At 47.0% G+C, this 19,564-nt stretch overlaps 10 protein-coding genes across 10 annotated transcripts; 4 read left to right on the forward strand and 6 right to left on the reverse strand.

Annotated features, from left to right (window-relative positions):
• Nucleotides 1-906: 906 nt before the first annotated feature.
• Nucleotides 907-2,367, forward strand: V2V93DRAFT_376261 (mitochondrial 37S ribosomal protein mS45). Its single transcript, XM_066911697.1, has 2 exons — nt 907-1,564; nt 1,760-2,367. The coding sequence occupies exons 1-2, from the start codon at nt 932-934 to the stop codon at nt 2,303-2,305; spliced, it is 1,179 nt and encodes a 392-aa protein (XP_066763113.1). The 5' UTR covers nt 907-931; the 3' UTR covers nt 2,306-2,367.
• V2V93DRAFT_376262 (Threonyl/alanyl tRNA synthetase) lies at nt 2,299-3,950 on the reverse strand. Its single transcript, XM_066911698.1, has 2 exons — nt 3,526-3,950; nt 2,299-3,471 (listed from the first exon to the last, which is right to left on the reverse strand). The coding sequence occupies exons 1-2, from the start codon at nt 3,726-3,728 to the stop codon at nt 2,409-2,411; spliced, it is 1,266 nt and encodes a 421-aa protein (XP_066763114.1). The 5' UTR covers nt 3,729-3,950; the 3' UTR covers nt 2,299-2,408.
• Nucleotides 3,833-5,757, forward strand: V2V93DRAFT_376263 (PhoD-like phosphatase-domain-containing protein). The gene is made up of 3 exons (XM_066911699.1): nt 3,833-3,962; nt 4,018-4,646; nt 4,702-5,757. Exons 1-3 carry the CDS (start codon nt 3,882-3,884, stop codon nt 5,681-5,683), a joined length of 1,692 nt encoding a protein of 563 aa, XP_066763115.1. The 5' UTR covers nt 3,833-3,881; the 3' UTR covers nt 5,684-5,757.
• On the reverse strand, nt 5,746-7,687 carry V2V93DRAFT_104518 (uncharacterized protein). The gene is made up of 4 exons (XM_066906730.1): nt 7,542-7,687; nt 7,411-7,488; nt 7,190-7,328; nt 5,746-7,130 (listed from the first exon to the last, which is right to left on the reverse strand). Exons 1-4 carry the CDS (start codon nt 7,586-7,588, stop codon nt 5,808-5,810), a joined length of 1,587 nt encoding a protein of 528 aa, XP_066763116.1. The 5' UTR covers nt 7,589-7,687; the 3' UTR covers nt 5,746-5,807.
• Nucleotides 7,688-8,362: 675 nt separating this feature from the next.
• Nucleotides 8,363-9,767, reverse strand: V2V93DRAFT_376266 (uncharacterized protein). Its single transcript, XM_066911700.1, has one exon. The coding sequence runs from the start codon at nt 9,721-9,723 to the stop codon at nt 8,500-8,502; it is 1,224 nt and encodes a 407-aa protein (XP_066763117.1). The 5' UTR covers nt 9,724-9,767; the 3' UTR covers nt 8,363-8,499.
• Nucleotides 9,768-9,960: 193 nt separating this feature from the next.
• On the forward strand, nt 9,961-11,225 carry V2V93DRAFT_376267 (uncharacterized protein; the record flags this gene model as incomplete). The annotated part of the gene is made up of 1 exon (XM_066911701.1): nt 9,961-11,225. A coding segment is annotated over one exon (1,204 nt), but the record flags the coding sequence as incomplete, so codon positions are not given.
• A 6-nt stretch (nt 11,226-11,231) lies between these two features.
• On the reverse strand, nt 11,232-14,853 carry V2V93DRAFT_104796 (lethal giant larvae like, C-terminal-domain-containing protein). The gene is made up of 2 exons (XM_066906732.1): nt 14,580-14,853; nt 11,232-14,514 (listed from the first exon to the last, which is right to left on the reverse strand). The coding sequence occupies exons 1-2, from the start codon at nt 14,646-14,648 to the stop codon at nt 11,416-11,418; spliced, it is 3,168 nt and encodes a 1,055-aa protein (XP_066763119.1). The 5' UTR covers nt 14,649-14,853; the 3' UTR covers nt 11,232-11,415.
• A 138-nt stretch (nt 14,854-14,991) lies between these two features.
• Nucleotides 14,992-16,082, reverse strand: V2V93DRAFT_392915 (60S ribosomal protein eL8; the record flags this gene model as incomplete). Its single annotated transcript, XM_066912490.1, has 3 exons — nt 14,992-15,702; nt 15,765-15,823; nt 16,037-16,082. 3 exons carry the CDS (start codon nt 16,080-16,082, stop codon nt 14,992-14,994), a joined length of 816 nt encoding a protein of 271 aa, XP_066763120.1.
• Nucleotides 16,083-16,549: 467 nt separating this feature from the next.
• V2V93DRAFT_376271 (ANTH domain-containing protein) lies at nt 16,550-18,992 on the forward strand. Its single transcript, XM_066911702.1, has 6 exons — nt 16,550-16,797; nt 16,858-16,875; nt 16,938-17,054; nt 17,112-17,235; nt 17,288-17,493; nt 17,549-18,992. Exons 1-6 carry the CDS (start codon nt 16,774-16,776, stop codon nt 18,761-18,763), a joined length of 1,704 nt encoding a protein of 567 aa, XP_066763121.1. The 5' UTR covers nt 16,550-16,773; the 3' UTR covers nt 18,764-18,992.
• Nucleotides 18,974-19,427, reverse strand: V2V93DRAFT_315519 (ubiquitin-like autophagy protein Apg12-domain-containing protein; the record flags this gene model as incomplete). Its single annotated transcript, XM_066907236.1, has 2 exons — nt 18,974-19,033; nt 19,092-19,427. Coding segments are annotated over 2 exons (396 nt in total), but the record flags the coding sequence as incomplete, so codon positions are not given.
• Nucleotides 19,428-19,564: the final 137 nt, after the last annotated feature.

Below are 19,564 nucleotides of genomic sequence, written 5' to 3' on the forward strand. Positions count from 1 at the left end.
CGGATCGTCGAGAGCAGGGACATTTAGTGAGAAAGGTGAGAGAGGAAGCTGGGTTGGAGGTTTGTGGATATTGCTTGGCTAGTCGAATCCGGGAGGTGTGCGACGCAGCCTCAGCTTCAAGCCGCATAGCTTATGTAATATATTTGAACTGAGACTAGAGACAAATGGCACGATTAGTATTGTAATGGGTTGTTTTGGCGTGTAATGTTACAGTTGAATAGAAAAAGATTTATCGAACGAGTCACGGGTTAAAGGAGATTATAGCAGACATGTAGTATTTGCATATATCAATTACTTCCATGATACATATGGATATACTATATAGTGATCTATACAGGAGCATAAAGCAAAATTTCCCAAGATAAGAGTAATACAGAGTAATGTAGTGATATGATATATGTCCAACTCTATATTATAATGTACCTATCAATCGTCAGAATAATAGCTAGCATCAACTCTCATACTTCACCGCCCTCACAGCCCTCTCATCTCTTGATTGACAACACTCAGTTGACAAACCGATCAAAAGACACACATGTTACAGCACATATACTTGTCTCAATTCACAGTATTGTAATGACCTCCAGTATTTCAAGCAGAGGATCAGAAGTTCACGAATAGCGTCCTTATTTACGTAACAAGAAGGTGCGCCGAACGCCTTCGTCATATGCACACAGTCCAGCCGGAAGCCGTACCGCATTCGATAGCCAACGCCTGTGTTTCATCATATTTCTAACGTTAAAACGCTGGAAGGTCATTATAAAAGAAAAAAAAAAAAAAGAAGAAAACTTTTAGGCAGAGGCTTGAGTTTTATGTGTAGAAATAAGTACGAAACTGTAGTCATATTTATGCTCAGCCAAACTTTCTGTACTCAAAATACTTTTTCTCACTACATCTCGCCTCGGAGCAGACATTCACTACACATCTAAGCATGTTGCGGTCACGGATACTGTCAAGATCGCAGTCGCAGCTTGAGCGCAGTCATTTTCGCTGCATGCAGCAGCAGCAGCGTGCATACTCTGTTCCGCGCGACGCATATCTCACCGCCCGTATCGCTGCCATCGACGACAACCCGGTCACCCGCTCGCACATGATGACCTTCTTCGGCGACCGCGCAGTCAATGGCGACTATTCGCAAAATTACTTGTGCTATGCTCCATGGAACCATATGCCAAAGTACCTTCCATTCGAGTCCAAGCGCGACCGCGAGCAGAAGATGAACGGGCTCAACACAGGAAGCGCTAATCAAATTAACGGCCCCGGTCGTCGCGTGCTGCATAGTGAGCGACCTAATCTTCCTGGCTATGATGGCCCTGAGTGGCAGACCGAGTTCTTTGGTGATATTCCTCGTTCTGTGAAGGATGATATCCGAATCAGACCATTCCCGCTTAATCAGTACGTTAGCTCGGGACTGCAGTTGTCGGATATGCTCAAGAGTTCTATCGTTAAAGCGTACGAGCGTGGAGAGAGTATTATCGAAATGAGTTCCCATTATGGGATTAAAAAGGAGAGAATTGAGGCCGTTATAAAACTTGGCGAGATTGAAAAGAATATGGAAGCTGAGGTATGTTCTTGTTTTCTATGAACTGTGCATGGCAAGAGAATATGATGAGACATTTATAAAAATTCGATTAGTCTTGAAGACCAAAACGTGGTTAAAAACTATCTCTCTGATCTCTTTTCTGCATTTCTCTTCATTTTGTTTTATTTTTTTTTTTTTTTTTTTTTTCGTTATTCAAAATGCTAACTAAATAACCAGGGGAAAATCACACCCGACATGCAGCGGTTCGGCAAAAGAATGTACAAAATGTTCCCCTACACTCACGCAAAAATGTCCGAAAAAGGGTTCAAAGAGCGCGACGACTCGCTCTCGGTTCAGAATGCTCTGACCGACGATGCAGGCGAGACCTCATACTTCATCGACGACGCCAGCGGCATCAACACCTACGAGTTCGTGGAGCCCCGCAAGGCGTCGCAGCAGATCTTTCAACTCATGCCCGAAGACGAGAAATTCACTGCCGAAGATGCGGCTGCGGTGCTTGGAATTGAAACGTCGGAGTTTTATACTCAGCGTGCACAGGAGCAAGGCGTTAAGCGAGCCTCGTTTGCCGGTGTATCGCAGGAGGAGCTGCCGCAGGCGATCCAAAACTGGAAACACAAGTATGCCTCGGTCTCAGAGAGTTCTGATAGACTCTGGGTGGCGGTTCCGGCAAAGACTGGAAAGGTTGGATACAGATATGGTGCAAGAGATGACTCCAGAAAGAAGTGGCGTAAGCACAAGGATTCTCGATTAAATTATCCATGATTGTATATTCTTTAAATTGTATATAAGTAAATACATATTTCAAATTGAATATGGCAATTGTACCAAGATTATGCATTGTATCAGTTTATGATGTATATGCATTCTAAGCAAGGACAAACTTCCTCAACGCTTCCGGCTCACCTTTTTCCCACTCTGCGACTTTTCCCTGCCACTTGCCGCCCTTTCCACCACCTTTCAGGCTTTTAACAATCCCACTCTCGCGAACACTGGCGGCAAACACATCAGCACCTTCCCCGAGCACCATCAGTGCACCAGGGCTCTTTACCGCGCCACAGGCCAACACTAGCAATCCCTCAAATGCACCAATCTCACCTACAAGCGACGTTAGATAATCCAATGCTGCATCGGGGCGATATATGAATGCTCGCTTGTGCTCTTGAAGCGCCTGTTTGACTGTCACAGCTTCGTTGATCACAACCTCAGAGGCCCACATTTTCTCGCGCTTGAGCGAATCCCGCAGCAAGGTCTCCAGTCTAGCAACTTTAGCCTCAATCTCGTCTGTCTGACATGAGAGTCTTGCGTTAAGTCTACGCATAAGCGCATGGTTCTCTGCCGCGTACTTGCGCACGCGATCGCCAATAAGAAAGAATAGTCTGCTATTTGTACTCTTATTTGGAACTTGATGCAACAGGACGATCGAGTTCATCTCGCGCGTGTTTGACAGATGCGTGCCACAGCATGGGTTGGCATCAAGGTCCCCAATGTGCACAACGCGCAGGACTCCGCTATCGGCGTCGTAATCGTCTGGTAATTTTTGCTTGTTGACGAGATCTTTGTCGGGGATCTCGACCCAGATTGTAAGAGCCTGACGAATGACTTCGTTGCAGCGGTCCTCGACAGCAGCAACCTCTTCGTCGGTGAGCTTGCGAGGTAATTCGACATAGGAGAACTTCTCTCCGAGGTTCCACGCAAGAGTGGGTATTTGCATCGTGTCGAGAACAGCAGAGATGAGATGCTGTCCGGAATGCTGCTGCATATGGTCGAATCTGCGTGCCCAGTCGACTTCAAGCACGACTGGTGTCGCGGGAGCTACAGGAATAGGCACCTTGTGCAGGGCTGTGAGAACTGCTCTCCGGATTGCCAGAACTGGGATTGAGGTCTCCGGTGTCGTGATAACGCCCGAATCCGAAGGTTGGCCACCACCTGCCGTAGTCGTTAGCTACCAAACATTGTACTAACTATGAGGTACATGCGCACCTTCCGGAAACAGAATTGTGTCTTTGAGCACGAGTTCGTACTCTGTCTTTGCATCGCTGGGCGCATCTGGTTGCTTCTTTGACTTTGACTTAGACTTGGCAGCCTGCACTTCGTGACACGAGACGACGGTTGTTTCAAATTTCTTGAGATAAGAGTCCTTTTGGCAGGCAAGCGCACCTACGACGGTACTTCTGATTGAGGCCATGGTAGTATATGAGGAGTAGTAGTAGAGTAATGAGTATTAGTAATGAGATAGCAAGTGTAGCAGCCTCACGAGCCTCACGCTATATTCCGTTTCTATATTGCTGGATCTATCTCCACAAACACGCAATATACAAAATAACAGTAGCATCAAAAGATGGCGACGAGCAATCTAGAGCTGCTTTGTATCATTTCATCATTTTTGTTGCGACTTGTGGGATATATCTTTTTGCGCTGGGTACGTCTTTTCTTCGTTAAACCGCACAGATCAACAGCTCTTCTAACAGCCTCAGATCCCGTCGAGTGCAGTCCCAAATATTCTCTACTCCCTTGCCGCTATTTATCTCACTTCTTTTATTATATCATTTAACAATCAAATTCGTGAGTCTTCTGGCAGAGATCAGCAGACTAAAGCTAGTATCTCGCGCTGGAAGATCTTGCTCGGTGCGCCAGACGCAGACAGACCAGGCCTAACACTCTTGACCTCTTTTGCCAACCTCAGCATTGTGCTCTGCGCACTTGATCTTATTTACACCTCATTCAAAGTTGTGCCTGCTCTTGGACTTGTGTTCAGTCGTATAGGCTATGTTTCTTCTCAAGAAGCTCATTTCATCGTTCGAGATCCGTTTTCTGAATCGATCGTCTTGAAATACAGACCTGTCCCAATCGCTCTCACAAATCTCACTTCGGTATTTTCGAATGCCGATCAGGGTGATGATGGATGGATAGAATATGTGGTCACAAAAAGCAGATTACTTGAGGATACAGACTATACTGCTTCTGTGACTCTAAGTGGACTTACGCCGCAAACTCGGTATGCTTATTCTGCTCCTGGAGGACTTAACTCGTCGTTTGTTACTCCTGCACCTGAAGATCAGCGATCTGGGAGTTTTAGCTTTTTAGCTACGTCTTGTGTTAAAGCGTATGGTTTCAGCATTTCTATATGAGAGCTTAGAGCTGTACTAACTGTTGAACAGACGAGTACCTTATAGTCCGTTTGATGACCCGCTCAGGATCCGCGGGTACAGAGTTCACGCATTCCTCCAGCCTACCGTTGATTTCTTTATGTTTCTAGGCGACTTTACGTACGCCGATGTACCAAAGCTGATGGGTACAACAACTGAAAGTTATAGACGGCATTACCGACAAGTATATGCTGATTTGAAGCGGTTGGCATGGAATGCACTACCGACTTTACATGTCTTTGATGATCATGAGATTATAAATGATTATGATCCTGGTTCGTTATCTCTATACAAGCCCGCGATAGACGCCTGGAAACTCTATCAAGCGTCAGGGAACCCAGCGGCAGTACGTGACAATGCGACATATTACACTTTTACACGGCAAGGTATTCCCTTTTTCATGATGGATACGCGCACGTACCGTTCTCTCAAGCACGCGACCGACGACGCTCAAAAGACGATGCTAGGCGCGCAGCAGCTTGCTGATTTACACGCCTGGCTTGTGGCGTCTCGCAATGCGCCAGTGAAATTCCTTGTGTCGTCGATCCCGTTTACGAAGAACTGGAATGCGGGTGTTGATACGACAGATACTTGGGCTGGGTATCTTCATGAGAGAGAATTAATATTGGAATGGCTGTGGCGAGAAGCTAATGGCGGAGTGCTGATTTTATCGGGAGATAGACATGAGGCTGCTGCAATTCGCTTTCCTAGTCCTGACGGCGATACATCTCGAGACGTTTATGAGTTCTCAACCAGTCCATTCAGTCAATTTTACATTCCGATACGCACCCATTATCAAGTTGATGAAGAAGATGTGACTATCATGTATCTACCTAGCGGGAATTCAAAAGTGGGAAAAGTCGAAGTCGAGATGGAGAATACGGAGAGTGTGACGGTCAAGTACCGGTTGTTTATAGACGGAGAAGAAAAATGGGTGTGGAGGATGACTACAGGAGATGCCTACCAAGTGAGTTGGGATACTGCTCCTATATAATTGCTAGACCAAAACCCTGCTATAATCTACATAATTTCAGATAATAATAAAAGTCGCCAAAATAAAAAGAAAAAGAGAATATAAATACAAGTAAATGCAAAGGGGACTTTTTTAAGAAAATCGTTCACTTCAGAGACAGTGAGACCGAGCTCTCCTGTCTTTTTTCTTCAGTAAGTCTATCCTCATCCTCTTCATCAACTTGAACCCATCCTGCACATCGCTCCACAGCCCGCTGCCAAAGGCTGTACATCTTCTCCTTCTTTTTCTCAGTGATGACGGAAGAGAAAGTTGTTTCGCCCTTCTTGTTGACCTTCTCGAGATCATCGAGACCAGACCACACGCCAATAGCGAGACCGGCGGCAATGGCAGCTCCGAGAGCAGTGGTTTCACGGTACGAAGGACGAACAACATCAATACCGATAACGTCGGCCTGGATCTGCATGCACACGTCGGAATTCGACATGCCACCATCGACTTTGAGGGCCTTAAGTTCGTATCCAGAGTCCTTTTGCATAGCATCAAGGACAGCGCGGGTCTGATAGCAGGTGGCCTCAATAGTGGCACGAGCAATGTGTTCGCGCGTTGTGTAATTTGTAATTCCGTAGATTGTTCCCTGAGCGTCATCGATCCAGTAAGGGGCAAATAATCCCGAGAAGGCAGTAACAAAGACGACACCACCGGCATCAGGAACGGCAGCCGCGAGCTGTCCCACCTCGTCAGAGTCGTCAATAAGTTTGAGGTTATCGCGCAAGAACTTGATGGCCGAACCACCTACAGCAATCGAACCCTCGAGGGCGTACACGGGAGCAGCACCCTTGAAGTTGTATGCGACAGTGGTGAGGAGACCGTTCTTGGAAAATACAGGCTTGGTTCCGGTGTTGTAGAGGAGGAACAGACCGGTTCCGTAGGTGTTTTTGCCCATACCGACCTCAAAGGCCTTTTGTCCGACGAGAGCGGCCGACTGGTCGCCTAGGCAGGAGCAGATACGCACCCCAGCAAGGACGTTTGCGCCCTCCTCAATAACGCCAAACGCAGAGTCGTCAGCCGAGCAGATAAGTTCGGGGAAGAGAACGCCACGGACACCAAAAAAGTCGATGAGAAAGTCCTCGTATTGCAGAGTGTTGATATTGAGAAACATTGTGCGCGAGGCATTGGTCGAGTCGGTGACGTATTTCTTTTTACCGGTGAGGTTGTATACTAGCCATGTATCGACGGTACCGAAGCAGAGCGTACCGTTCTTGTGTGCCTCGGCAACTTCGGGAACATTGTACAGGAGCCACACGAGCTTGAGGGCAGAAGGGTAAGTCGACAGCGGAAGACCAGACAGATGGAAGACCTTGTCTGCGCCGGGCTTCGCCTTGAACGCGTGGACGAGACGAGAAGTACGAGTGTCTGGCCAGGCAATGGCGTTATAGAGAGGTTTACCGGTGACGGAATCCCAGACGAGCTACCAAACCTAATGTTAGCGGCGAAGAGAATGCCAATTGAAACAACCGGAGCACATACCGTGGTTTCACGCTGGTTGGTGATACCAATGGCCTCAATATCGGAAGCCTTGTATCCCTTTTTAACGAACTCGGCTACGGCACCATTGATGCAGGTGTGCGCGCTCTCGATGATTTCCTTGGGGTTCTGCTCGTGCCATCTAAGAATTGTGTCAGCACATGCCGACAAGCGAGGAGGGCAAATTGATAAGATATATAAGAAAAGTAGACAAAAAAACTCACCCGGCAAAAGGATAGGACTGCGCAAACTCGATTTGGTGGGTAGCATACGGAGTTCCCTCGTCGTCGAAAATGATAAATCTGCGCCGGACGTTAGTGCATGTGACAGTACAGCAGAACCAGGGAGTAAATACCGCGTGGAGGTGGTGCCGGTGTCGAGGGCACCGATGAAGCGAGGCATTGTGAAATTCAGAGAATGTGAGAGGAGAACGCGAAGGGAAGGAGACAATGAATATTAGAAGGGAAGAGTAGGGAAGAGAAAGAGGACGGAGGTTGGTTAATATTTGCGGGGGCGGGGCCCCGAAAGGCACTCCGGCCGGCCGTCCCCCACTCGCCGTCTTCCGGCCAGAGCCTGGGTTCAGTCGTTGTTAGTCGCTATTAGCTGCTGTGTGGTGTTCGCAGGCTGTTCCTGTCTGTGCGCGGACTGGAATTTAATTATAAAGAGCGAAAGATAAGGTGGGATTGGTAAGCTGGGTAGGAAGAGTACATGTATTTAGATAGAGATAGGATTATATGTTACATGTTGCAGAGTCACTATACGTATATATACAGATACATATGTATATATATATACAATATATATACGCACTGTTTTATACAAAGTACACTGCTCGGTAGCTTATAGACTCAAGCAGCTTCGACTATTCACTCTGCCATCTTCTTCTGTCGTCGGATATACAGCGCTCCCGTGTGCCGTCTCTTCCTGTAGCATCCGTGAGACTTTTCTCACAGCGACGCAGCAGAACGAGCAGCCAGTGTCTGGACTTGTACTCGTTATATGCATTCACTCATAGAGATGATTGCAAAATATCAATTACCACACTGCCGACGGTGCTCCACCTGCCAACGACCTCCAGTCTCGAAAACTGGTGGTTATATGCTGAAACGGAGGCCGCTCCTTCTTTGCGCGTGGGGGCAGACAGTATAATTAAGGGTATTGTACTTTATTACGTAATTGTATCAGGTAACTTCGCTCTATTAGTTATGTAAGATTGCCAAAACTCCTTTAGTGTATGAAATGTAATGCCCATCCAATGCTGTATCCTCAAAATAGAAAATCAAAAAAAATAAAAATTAAGCTACTCGTTTGCCTCATGGATCGTCCTTCCTGCCCAGTCGTCTATCATAGAGATCCTTCCAAGTGACGACATCCACCTGCCTGCGCCAGTCGCGACTCTCTCGTGGTGCAGAGATCTCGGCAGAGTCTGATATTCCCAGTCCGATCCGAAGATCCGAGTGTGTCGGGGTCCAGGCCAAGTCCTCTGCAGATACAGACACAGACAGCTTCGACAGCCGTGAACTCAACCCTGGGCTAGTCTGCTGGTGCTCGTCGTCCTCGACACCATACTCGTCCCCAATAATCGCATCCTCTCGTGTACTTTCTCGTGGCGTCATCATAAGCGATGTACAACTTAAGCGTGAACTGCTCCTTCTTCTTAGTTGGGAGTCGGCGCTAAAGGTCGAAAAATCACCCATTATCGACTCGACCCGCATGTTGTCCTTCCTTAGCATCGCCATCGTCGGGGTTGTCGTAGTTGCGTCAATCGCCCGGTTCTCAAATACAACCCGTAGTGTACGAAACAGATAGTAATGTCCTTTACTCGCATGCACCACATGCAAATGCACGGCCTGTCTCAAGCTTCCTTTCTCTTTGCCTTGTCCCTTGTCTGCAGGCTGGTCGTTCACCATCGTCTTTTGCCGGATAAACGTGCGAGTGCCGACCGGCATTTCCTTCAAATCATATGGTACCAAAAACAACTTTATTGCTGTCCGATGAGGATTAGAAATCACAATCTGCAGTTGCCCTTCACTTGGTATCCGATATCCTGCCACGGCTTTCTCGACTCTCTTCTTCAACGGTTTCTCGCATTGCTTCTCAGCGTAGTATTGTTCGAGATCGAGTATTCCCACGTATGGAGATCCGCGACTTGCATCCCCATCATCAAGCCAGTTGTAATACACAGCCTCGAACTCAAGACTCACATGTCGTGGACACCGCAGCTTTGCCGGGCAGTCCTCGCCAGTTCCCAGCACGCCAATCCGAGCCACAAACCTAACCGCAGGCTTCGATGACGGAGTCGAAGTGCGTCCAGCAAGTAGGGACTCTTCATAAGAGCCCACTAGTGACTCTGAGTGCGAATATGGGCCTGACTGTCGCCGACGGCGACTGGGAGGCGATGCCGAGGGCGAGAAGGCAGCTGCTAATAGTGATGGCGTGCGCGAGAGTGAGCCTGCGCGTAGCCGATGAAATTCGGCTTCTGAGGATATGTCTGGGTCCTCGCATTTAAGCGAGCTCAGAGGATCCAGCGACGGCATTGCCTATCGTTGCTATCGTATAGTTGCTGCTGGTATCGTTGCCGTCTGAAGTAGAGGAAGTGGAGTAAAGGACCCGGGATTGAGATGACTCGATTGATGCTGTTGTGGGATTATTTTTACAGAGTTTTTATATTTCACCGTGTGTACTTTCAAACCCAAGATAGTGCCGCATCCCGGCCATTCTCCCAACGAGCACTTAGTCAGAGAGCTACCTCTTCGCGTAATATTCAGCACCCAAATGAACCCCATCTGCTCACAACTCGTCTATCCCGTACTCTCTTCTCTGAAATCTGTATATAACTCCGTCTTCTGTTTATTGCATATTTTTCGATTCCGAGGTACGCGCTGTCACGCGAAATCAAAACTCGCAGATTACCTTACTGTTCGCCTCGCTCCGGCCCATAAAAGTACCTCACAATCTGATACTCTTTTACGCGGCCGCTCTGTCAATTCAAACAATACCTTTCAGTTTTCTGCACTGCTGTTACTAGGATATGTTGCTTTAAAGCCTCTGTCGGCGATTGTTGCTGATGTCACTGCAATTATAAAAGCAGTACCTGTATGGCTGCGTGACCTCGTTACTGCGGATCCGCTTCTCATGCTTCTTAATCCTCCACCAATCCCTCAGAACAAAGGCTACAAAGAGACGCCGCTCCCCTGGCGTGGTGCAGAACCACTGACATTTCGTGGTGCACATCAGCGGGAAATAGCATTACAGCGATGGTACGCTGACTGGTCGGCTTTCTACACTGCTGAGAATGATGGACGCCTCTGTTTTGAAGATGTAGTTGTCTGGGTTCCACTTATCATTCAGATGCTATTAGCTTGGCTGGTTGATTGTGGGTGTACGGCTGATATCTTACTTTCCCCGGGTGAAGCAATGAAATGTCATCGCTTAGCTCTGTACTGCTCGCATCTTCTGATGCAATCAGCAAAATCAGACGTGGTAGACAAAACAATCGCACTCGACCCAGCAGCTTTACAATCTCTAGACTTGACATCTCACGATGTTGCTGCTTTTCTTAAAATGATCCTTATGGTCTTGCCTGGTGGCGTTATCGGCAATACTGAGGCATATCTTGAGCTCTGTGCTCTCACGCATCATAGCCATGTCTCCGCGCGACGAATTGCTGTCAGCATCGCGACACTACGCGACGGCCGCAGCGCCCTCTTCATAGCTCTCTTCGCCGCAATACATACCCTTCTATCCCGCTCTACAATTTCTGGAGATAAAATTCTGTCAGCAATGACGCCAATAATCTTAGGAGAAACAGCTGAAACTCTAGCTGATTTGTATAGGTCAGCCGTGCCTGCTTTTGCCTTGGATTTCGCTCGCGATATTGACGTCCAAGAATTCGCTTTGGTTGAGGCGTATCATGTTTTTGAGGTAGTTTTAAGGAATTGGAATGAGATTTTCGCGTGTTTCCAGAGTCTTTATTAAGGGTTTTTTTTTGTTTTTTTTTGTTTTTTTTTTTAAGTTAGCGCATGTTTATAGATTGGAGATTTGATAATTTCGTTATTCAATTTCTAGAAATATATTTACGACATTCGCATTGCATAATCATTCAAATATATTCAAATGCAGTATTCTACTCTTGTACATGCACATATTATCCTAAAAATTTACTTTTGAAATACGAAGTCGCCGCGCTTTTCTTTGAGTCACTGATAAAATCCGAAAGATTCTAAAACTTATGTTAGTCGCTTCTTCTCATATATACATAGAAATAAAACAAGATTAAAAAAAAAAAAACTTACTCTAGCATAATCACTTGAAGCTTCCTCTAATCTCGCAAATTGCGCTTGCATAAATCCTAATCCTTCCCCTCGCTCCTCAGCAGCTTCGGTCATTCCTCCATATGGACTCTTCGTGCTCCTATTTGTTCTCGACGACGAACCTCCCGACTGTCCTCCACCGCCAAAAAATGACGACATGCGATTCTGTGAGGATGTAGGTGAAGGAACTTGGTTCATTTTCTGAGTGGCTGCCAAACGTTGCTGCTCGCGTCTTGCGCGGTCTTGCTCCATTTCACGCTGTGATCGCGGTCGATGCGGACCGCCTATTAACAAATCAAAATCATCAGGAGTGATGTACTTAACGCCCGACATCCACTGGATATTACTTATAGTCGGACGAGGAGGCGCATGTTTCATCACATCATAAAGTGCATCTTTGACCTGTTGGCCTGTTGCAGTTGTGATTTTGTTTGAAAGTGCCTTTCCCCAGATACTAAATAATGCTGATTCATTCCGTCCAATACCCAACATCACGTCGCCATTAAGTGAAACAATACTGCGAGGCGCGTATCGTATATCATGAAATTTCTGCGCCGACAGATGGGCTATTTCTTTCAATCCTGGAATTGTGTATATCCTTATATATCCGGTCTCCGTCACACACGTAAGTACAAGCGTGTCTCCCTGTCGCAAAAATGAAAGTCCAGCAACAAGAACTTTCTCGTCAAAAGTCCTACTAGATTGTTTATTCTTTGGTAGTCTTAATATCCGCGCTTCCTCAGCTGTTACTACAATAAGCGACCCATTAATCACAATTCCTTGTCCAAGTTTCCCTAGAATCGTCGGACTCGCAACAGCTGAGACGCCGTAATCTGTATCAAACGGAATAACTGCAAGAACTTTACTGCCTCCCTTTGTTTGTATACCGCCCACAAGTTGCACAGAATGCGATCCCCCGCCCGTAGGTACAATACGATATGTTAATAACCGTCCCAGCGATGTACCGACCGACAATACGATTGACGAAAACGCATCACCCTCGAGAGCCATCAAAGAAAACTCAATGGCGGTAGGAACTTCAATCTGCGGAAGCGAGGATGCAGTCGACGATCGACGTGTCGAATCTGGTACCGTCGGTCTCTGGACCGAGAATCGTTTACCGCTGGAATCAGTCGCCTGTCCCACTAGACTTTCCAGATATATCAAGGTCATGCTGCGAAGCTCCACCACCGCAAGTGATCCAAATTGGTACCCTACAGCGAGAAATCCAATATCGCTGTTTTTGATAGCCGTGATAGGTCCTTGCTGCGGATTCATCACGAACACTGGCAAAAATCCTTCCTTAATAGTCGGATCTGCGCGATCGTTGACGTATTGAATCACCGGTGGTCGTCCGTCCGAGCTAATATTCATAGCCTCAAGTCTTTTCGCAACATCTCCACCTTGACGATTAAGACTATATTTGAAAAACACCATTTCGCCTGTCTCACACGCGACCGACATTTCGCCCATCTGCCCCGCAAACGAAATCATAGACACACGTACATCAACAGAGCGGGCCATGGCGTCGGCAATCGACATGTCAAGAATCTGACTGTCTTCAATCTCGCCGTGCGACGCATCCCATAATCGTACACATCCATCGCTATGTCCCGTGGCAATGATATTCCGCATGTCAAACCTGCGAAGCCGTGCTCGGGACGGAGCACCACCTACAAGAACTGGGGGACGAGTAGACACCTGTCGCTTGTGCGACGACATCATGCCGATCCACTGCTCGCGTCGAACAGCCGAGACAGTGAACGCCGACATACGCGGCTGGATCCAGCATAGTGACGGTGGAAACATTTCCGCTACGGGAAGTGCAGCTCCCGAAGGGTAATCTATCGAGTACAACTCTCCTGACGACAAAATCGCAACGAGCGCAAGTGGATCCATGTTTCCAGCGTAGAATGGCGACGTGCGCGGAAGCATTATGAAATCCACGGGGTCCGCACCGAGTGGTACGGGGTATATCCGCTGTCTCCGAGGTTGCGCGTAATGTTCGCCCATTGCTACGTACGAGGTAATTTGCACGACTGGTGTAGGCCCAAATTCCATGTACGTCATACCTTTCAAAGGTAAATCGCTTGATTCACCACCAGCCACAATCAGCGACGTTTCCTCCGGGTTAGTCGTGCAGCACCACGCGAGTCTATATATCGGTTCGCGAACTGTGATGCGATTACTGTGGCTGCTGTTACCACTGCCGATACTATTAGTGCGACCAAATCCGTCTAATGTCGGCGATGACATGATCGTCTTGCGCGGTATATTTACGTCGGTATCCTCGACCGTGCGCGCAAGTAACAGTTTTCCTTCTTTTGCATCCCAGAATACAAACGATCCATCGTCATACGCAGTCACAATATGGTGTCCGTTAGGATGCCATGCACCTGTGGTCAATCTCGGAAACCGCGTACGTTGCTGTGGAAGATGATGCAAGTCTCCGCCCGGTGCACCAGCCGGGACCTCATATTGCAGCACGAGTAGCATATCGTCATCAGCCATCGAATAGACAATCGCACACGCCTCATACCCAATCAGCATTATCTGATACGAGCGCGGGTGAATTGCGAAGAATAAAACAGGCGAGGTAGGCGCTCGAGGCAGTACGGTTCGCTGTAAGTTCGATATCCGATACGGTGTCTTTCCTCCGCGGTCAATGTCGTATGCAACCGTTAATCCATTATCCATTCCAATCCACATCCAGTCCAAGGACGGATCGGTCTCGATGGCCGTCACAGGAGCATTAGGCGTGAATACCGAGAGCACGTCCTTCGTATCTAGCGATAATACAGTCACATTATTATTCCCATCGACACTGACTAGATAAATCCCTTTCACTAGTCGTAAATGAATTATAGGTCGACCGGGACACAAATCGAACTCAACTTCAACTCCAGGCTGTCCAAAGACGTACACGCGGCCAGTATCGGTTCCAGCTGCAAGTAGCGACTGAACGGGATCAAACGCCAGTACCGTGACACCGCCGTTGATTCCGAATTGCGCGAGCTTTAAAAAATGTCATTGTTAATATGTCCTGGCAGTTATATATCTCGAGATTGATTTGAACTTACATCTTCTAGTCCAAACACGTCCGGCGATAGTCCGCTCGACAGATCGCGTCCAGTCTTGAGCTTCAGCATTTCGATTTTCTTCTTTTAATTCTCTGAATTGACAACCGTTATATCTTATCTGAGATTTACCCTTCGTCTCCTCTCCAGCAGACTGCCAGCTCTTCGAAGAGAGTGTGAGTTTGATGCTACCTAGTACGTATCTTATCCGCTGCTGATATTCTTGACCTCCACAACAATGTTATCCGCTTTGTCCGGGAGAGTCACGTGAACTATTCTTACGAGTATTTAACGTGTTTATAGTCAATGCCAGATTCGATTTGCAAAACTACAATCATAATAAGAAAAGGAAATGGTAAAACACCCAGCACACATTATATTACATCTTTTTCAACTTTTTTGACTTTTAATCGATCTAAACCTTGATTGCAGCCTCGAGCGCCTTACGACGCTTCTCAAGCTTAGTCGTGGTCTTGGTTCCCATGATACCACCACCCCACTTGCGGCGAGCCTCGTCGTGCTTCTCGGAAAAGTTTGACTTGATAGCCGAAACAAGAGTAGCGAGCTCAGCCTTGTCAGCGGAGCGGACCTCAGTCAAAGCAACAACGGCCGCGGTCTTCTTGTGGACAAGAGTTCCGAGACGAGCCTTACCCTTGACAATGGCGTAAGGAACTCCCATCTTGCGGGCAAGAGCGGGAAGGAAGACAACGAGTTCAATGGGGTCGACGTCATCGGCAATAAGAAGAAGCTCAACCTTCTTGTTCTCGATCAAGCCAACAACGTGGTTAAGACCGTACTTCACGGTGTAAGGCTTTTCCGAAACCTCTTCCTTCTTCTTGCCCTCAGCGATAGCAGCAGCCTCCTTGGTAAGACGCTCCTTTTTCTCGGATTTGGTCTCAGGTCTGTACTTGTTCAAGAGCTTGAAAGCCTGAGTAGCAGTGTTCTTGTCGAGGACAGTGCCAAACTGAGCAATGGCGGGGGGAACTTTCAAACGGAGCTTAAGAATCTTGCGCTGGCGCTGGAGACGAACATACTCAGGCCACTTGACGAAACGTGCAAGGTTGCGCTTGGGCTGAATGTCCTGGCCAATGCCGAAGCTGCGGGGACGCTTCTCAATCAAAGGGTTCTAGAAGCATTTGGCGTTAAAAACAAAATCATAGAATTCAAAAACGGTAAATTATAACATACCTTGGGAGCCTTTTTGGTGGCCTTGGCCGACGGGAACGGGGAGGGAGCGGGCTTCTTTCCTTTTGGTGGCTAAGTCATTGAGGACAAGTCAGTCATTTTTTTTCAAACAAAGCAGCTTTATAGCAAAGAGAATGCTTTGAAAATCTCTGACATCATGTTCCTCTACGAATCTTCTTCTTTGCAGAAAAAGACTCGAGCCATATAAATCGCACGATGCAAGCGGGCGCCAGCTTTTCAGTACAATCAGTCTTTGACTGATAGCATGCCAGCACCCTCGCAGGAAAATCGAAAAGAATAATCAAGCGCAATTCTTTGCATCGTTGAAATCGTCAAACTACAGCTGTCTGCGTTGCCTTCACAGTAGATTCAGAGACCTTAAAAAAATCAGGCATCCAACTCTCGGGACAGACATCGATCAAACTCGGCAGGTCGAACAGTGGCTGGAAACAGAGTACATGGTGCCAAACAGAGCATTACAAAACATCAAGCAGGGAAAACAGAAGTACTCACCATTTTGCTGGTTGTCGATGTTGCTGATTCGAGAATGAGGAACTGCAAACTGGGAAGCCGAATGTAGATGAGTTCGACTCGCGAGCGGCGTCGTTGGCCTGCCTCAGTCGGCGCCCGTGACTGCTAGTTCCATAACCCTACATAATGTAGGGTTATAATTTAGTACAATACCCGTGATTACTGACTACCTTCTGACGTCACTCAATTGTTCACGTGATGCGGCGCAGGATCTTCCGGGAACTGGGCAATGCCGTTGCGGTCATTTGGTTTGGGCCGAGATCTGAGCTCCGACGTCCGCTCTGCTGTTCTACTACTATTTGTCGAACCGGTGAAGGTCATTCTGTGGCCAATAGAAGCTATATCGTCGCGTTTTATTGAAAAAATACTGAGCAAATTTTTAGATTTGTATTGGACGCTTTGAAAACGCTCAGCTGGTTATATAAACTTCGTTGCGGGGAGATCATTTTGGCTAATCTTCAAACTATTTTTATCAACAAAGATGGGATACGAGAAGATAGTAAAGGTATGCTTGTTGAACATTCATCACCGATAACATGAATTGAACTGATTTAAAATATTCCAGGGCGCGACTAAAATAAAGGTACCTTGCGCTGAACCTATGTGCTTATCTAGTCTGCTACCACATCCTAACTATACATATAGCTTGCTGCTCCTAAAATCAAATACATCGAGCCTCTTCTTCAAGGGACCTCAAATGAAGCTGATCTGGAAGATATATTTCGTTGTTTGTCGCCTCGTTTACGTGATACAGCATGGACAGTATGCTCTTTAGCTCAGTTTAAATGTGCCTATCTGCATATCTGACTGATTTATTAGATTGTGTACAAAAGTTTGATTGTTGTGCATATTTTGATCAGAGAAGGTCGCAAAGATGCTACTCTTGAATACTTGTCGCACCATGGCCGTATGCTCGATACCAGGCAAATGACAACTGACAACTGTATGTTGTCATTGCATTTTTATTTGATGTGTCCAATACTAACGGATTGTAGCCGGCCGACATGCAGAGATAATCCACCGATACAGTAGATATCTTCTGGAGCGAGTGCGTCAGTTTGCCAGTTTAAAAATTGACTATGTGCGGCACAAGAAGGAAAATCCGACCAAGGGTCGTCTTCGGACCCTCTCAGTCGAGAAGGGACTCCTACGAGAGATTGAAGGTGTCCAAAACCAATTGCATTATCTTTTACTAGTGAAGGTAGGTAATTTTTGAAGTCATACTATATGGAGTCACTAGTCTAATGTGATAATAGTATCCACCCGATGATGACATTTCATTGACCGCATTCCGATTTCTTGTCTTTGATCTTCTTGCTCTTCACCAAGCAGTCAACGAAGGAGTTATCAACATGCTCGAGCATTACTTTGAGATGTCGCACTTTGATGCCGAGCGTGCTCTCGATATATACAAGATGTTTACAAAAGATATGGACGAAGTGGTTGAATACCTATCGTTGGCTCGAAGGCTCGAGAGCTCAACTAAGCTCTCTGTGCCTAATATCAAACATGCGCCGACTTCACTCACTCAAAGTCTTGAAGATTACCTCAACGATCCAGAATTTGAATTTAATCGTCGGCAGTTTCTAGCGCAAAAGGAAGCAAAACTAGCTGCTCATCGGTCCGACGCCGATGTGACGCCAATTTCCCAGGCTCTGATTGACGGAGGATTTGGACCTGCTACTCCTCAGCCTCAGCAACAACCAGAGACCATCTCGCAGTCTTATCTTAATGGGAATGAACAGCAACAGCAGCCATCAATGCTGATTGATCAAAATGGTATGGTATTAAATCAGCCTCCTTTCGAACAAACCAACCCATTCCCCGTCCAGCAACAGTCGACGTTTACGAACGGACAACAACCACTGCAGCAGTCTATGTTTACAGGTCCTGTGCAGCCGCAATTAGGACCTCTCAATCCGGACTTTACGGGAGCAGGCTTCGGGGGTTATACAAGTCAGTCTCAGGCGCAGACATATCCTACGGCGCCAGTACCAATCCAACCGCAACCTACCGGCTTTATGGGTCCTGCTGCTGAGAATGGATATATGGGCCTGTTTACAACTCAGCAACAACAACAAGTATATCCTTTTGCCCCAGGTCAGCAGCAGCAGCAGCAGCCAACGGCTACCCCGCTCAGTCCGCAGACAACAAGTAGTACAAACCCATTTCGTCGGTCGAAAACGTTCACGGGTATAAGCCCTCAGTTTACTGGTGCGGATTCTGCTTCGAGTGCTCCTTCATCCAATCCGTTTCATCTGGCCAAAGCTCCATCTGCTAATCTAGCAGCGGTGCCAGAAAATGGAGATTTAGCACAGCAGCAACGGCAGCAGCAGAGCACGAATCCATTCGCAAATCGGTCTGTTGGTGTGCTAGCTCCTTCTGGTCCTGCACTTTCTGCACCTGATGCAGTGCCATTACTACCAACTAATACAGGAAGTACAAATCCGTTTCGAAAATCAATGGTTTAGTGTGAATTGGATCTGAAGTTTTTTAGAATCATTGTTCCGTCTGTTTTCATATTCTGTTGTAAATTGTCGTCGTTTCTATTTATTTTTAGTCTTTTCTTTTGTTTGTGAAAGCGAAGGAGATTGGATTCGCGATGTCTTTGTTGTGCATTAATTTGAGATTAGAGTACGACTCTGTTAAGCACGTTGTAATAGTTGATATGATAATATATATTAACCGAACGCCGCTGTATTACAGTAACTAACTTGCAAATGTCCATCAATTTTAAAACACTTTTAAAAGTTAGCAGAATAATATAAGAGCAGCAAAGGATTAAAAGTATAGACGCACCTCATGCAGATACCCAACTTCTTGATCCAGCGCAGGCGCAAAAGAGGAATTTATATACACAAAGAGCGGATCCTGCTCGCCCAACCTCAGCTGTTTCCGCAAAAATCTCACGACTACCTCAAAATGCTGCGATGACGATATCTGAGCGACTGCTCTCTTCAATTTGGGAGCCGAGCCGATCGGTCGAAAGCGTATTGGCACTTTACGCGGCGGCGCATGCGCATACTTATCTAAAGCTCCTGCTGCATCGCTCGGCAATGAAGTCAGAACTACTGATGCCGCGAGAGTAGGCTTTTCTTCTAGCTCTGGTTCCTCGGGAATCTCTTCTTTCTCCTTCTCGTCCTCACGCGCTAACGCGTCGTCACTGCTCTCATCTTGCTTCTCGCCAACTCGTTCTTCCTGCTTCAGCCTGCGCAAAACCGACGAGTCTGAAGAGGCCACAGAAGGCTGCCGGTTACGGAAACTACTGTGAA

This window comes from Kockiozyma suomiensis (genome assembly GCF_038497685.1).
Source record: "Kockiozyma suomiensis strain NRRL Y-17356 unplaced genomic scaffold V2V93scaffold_19, whole genome shotgun sequence".
Lineage (NCBI taxonomy): Eukaryota > Fungi > Ascomycota > Lipomycetes > Lipomycetales > Lipomycetaceae > Kockiozyma > Kockiozyma suomiensis.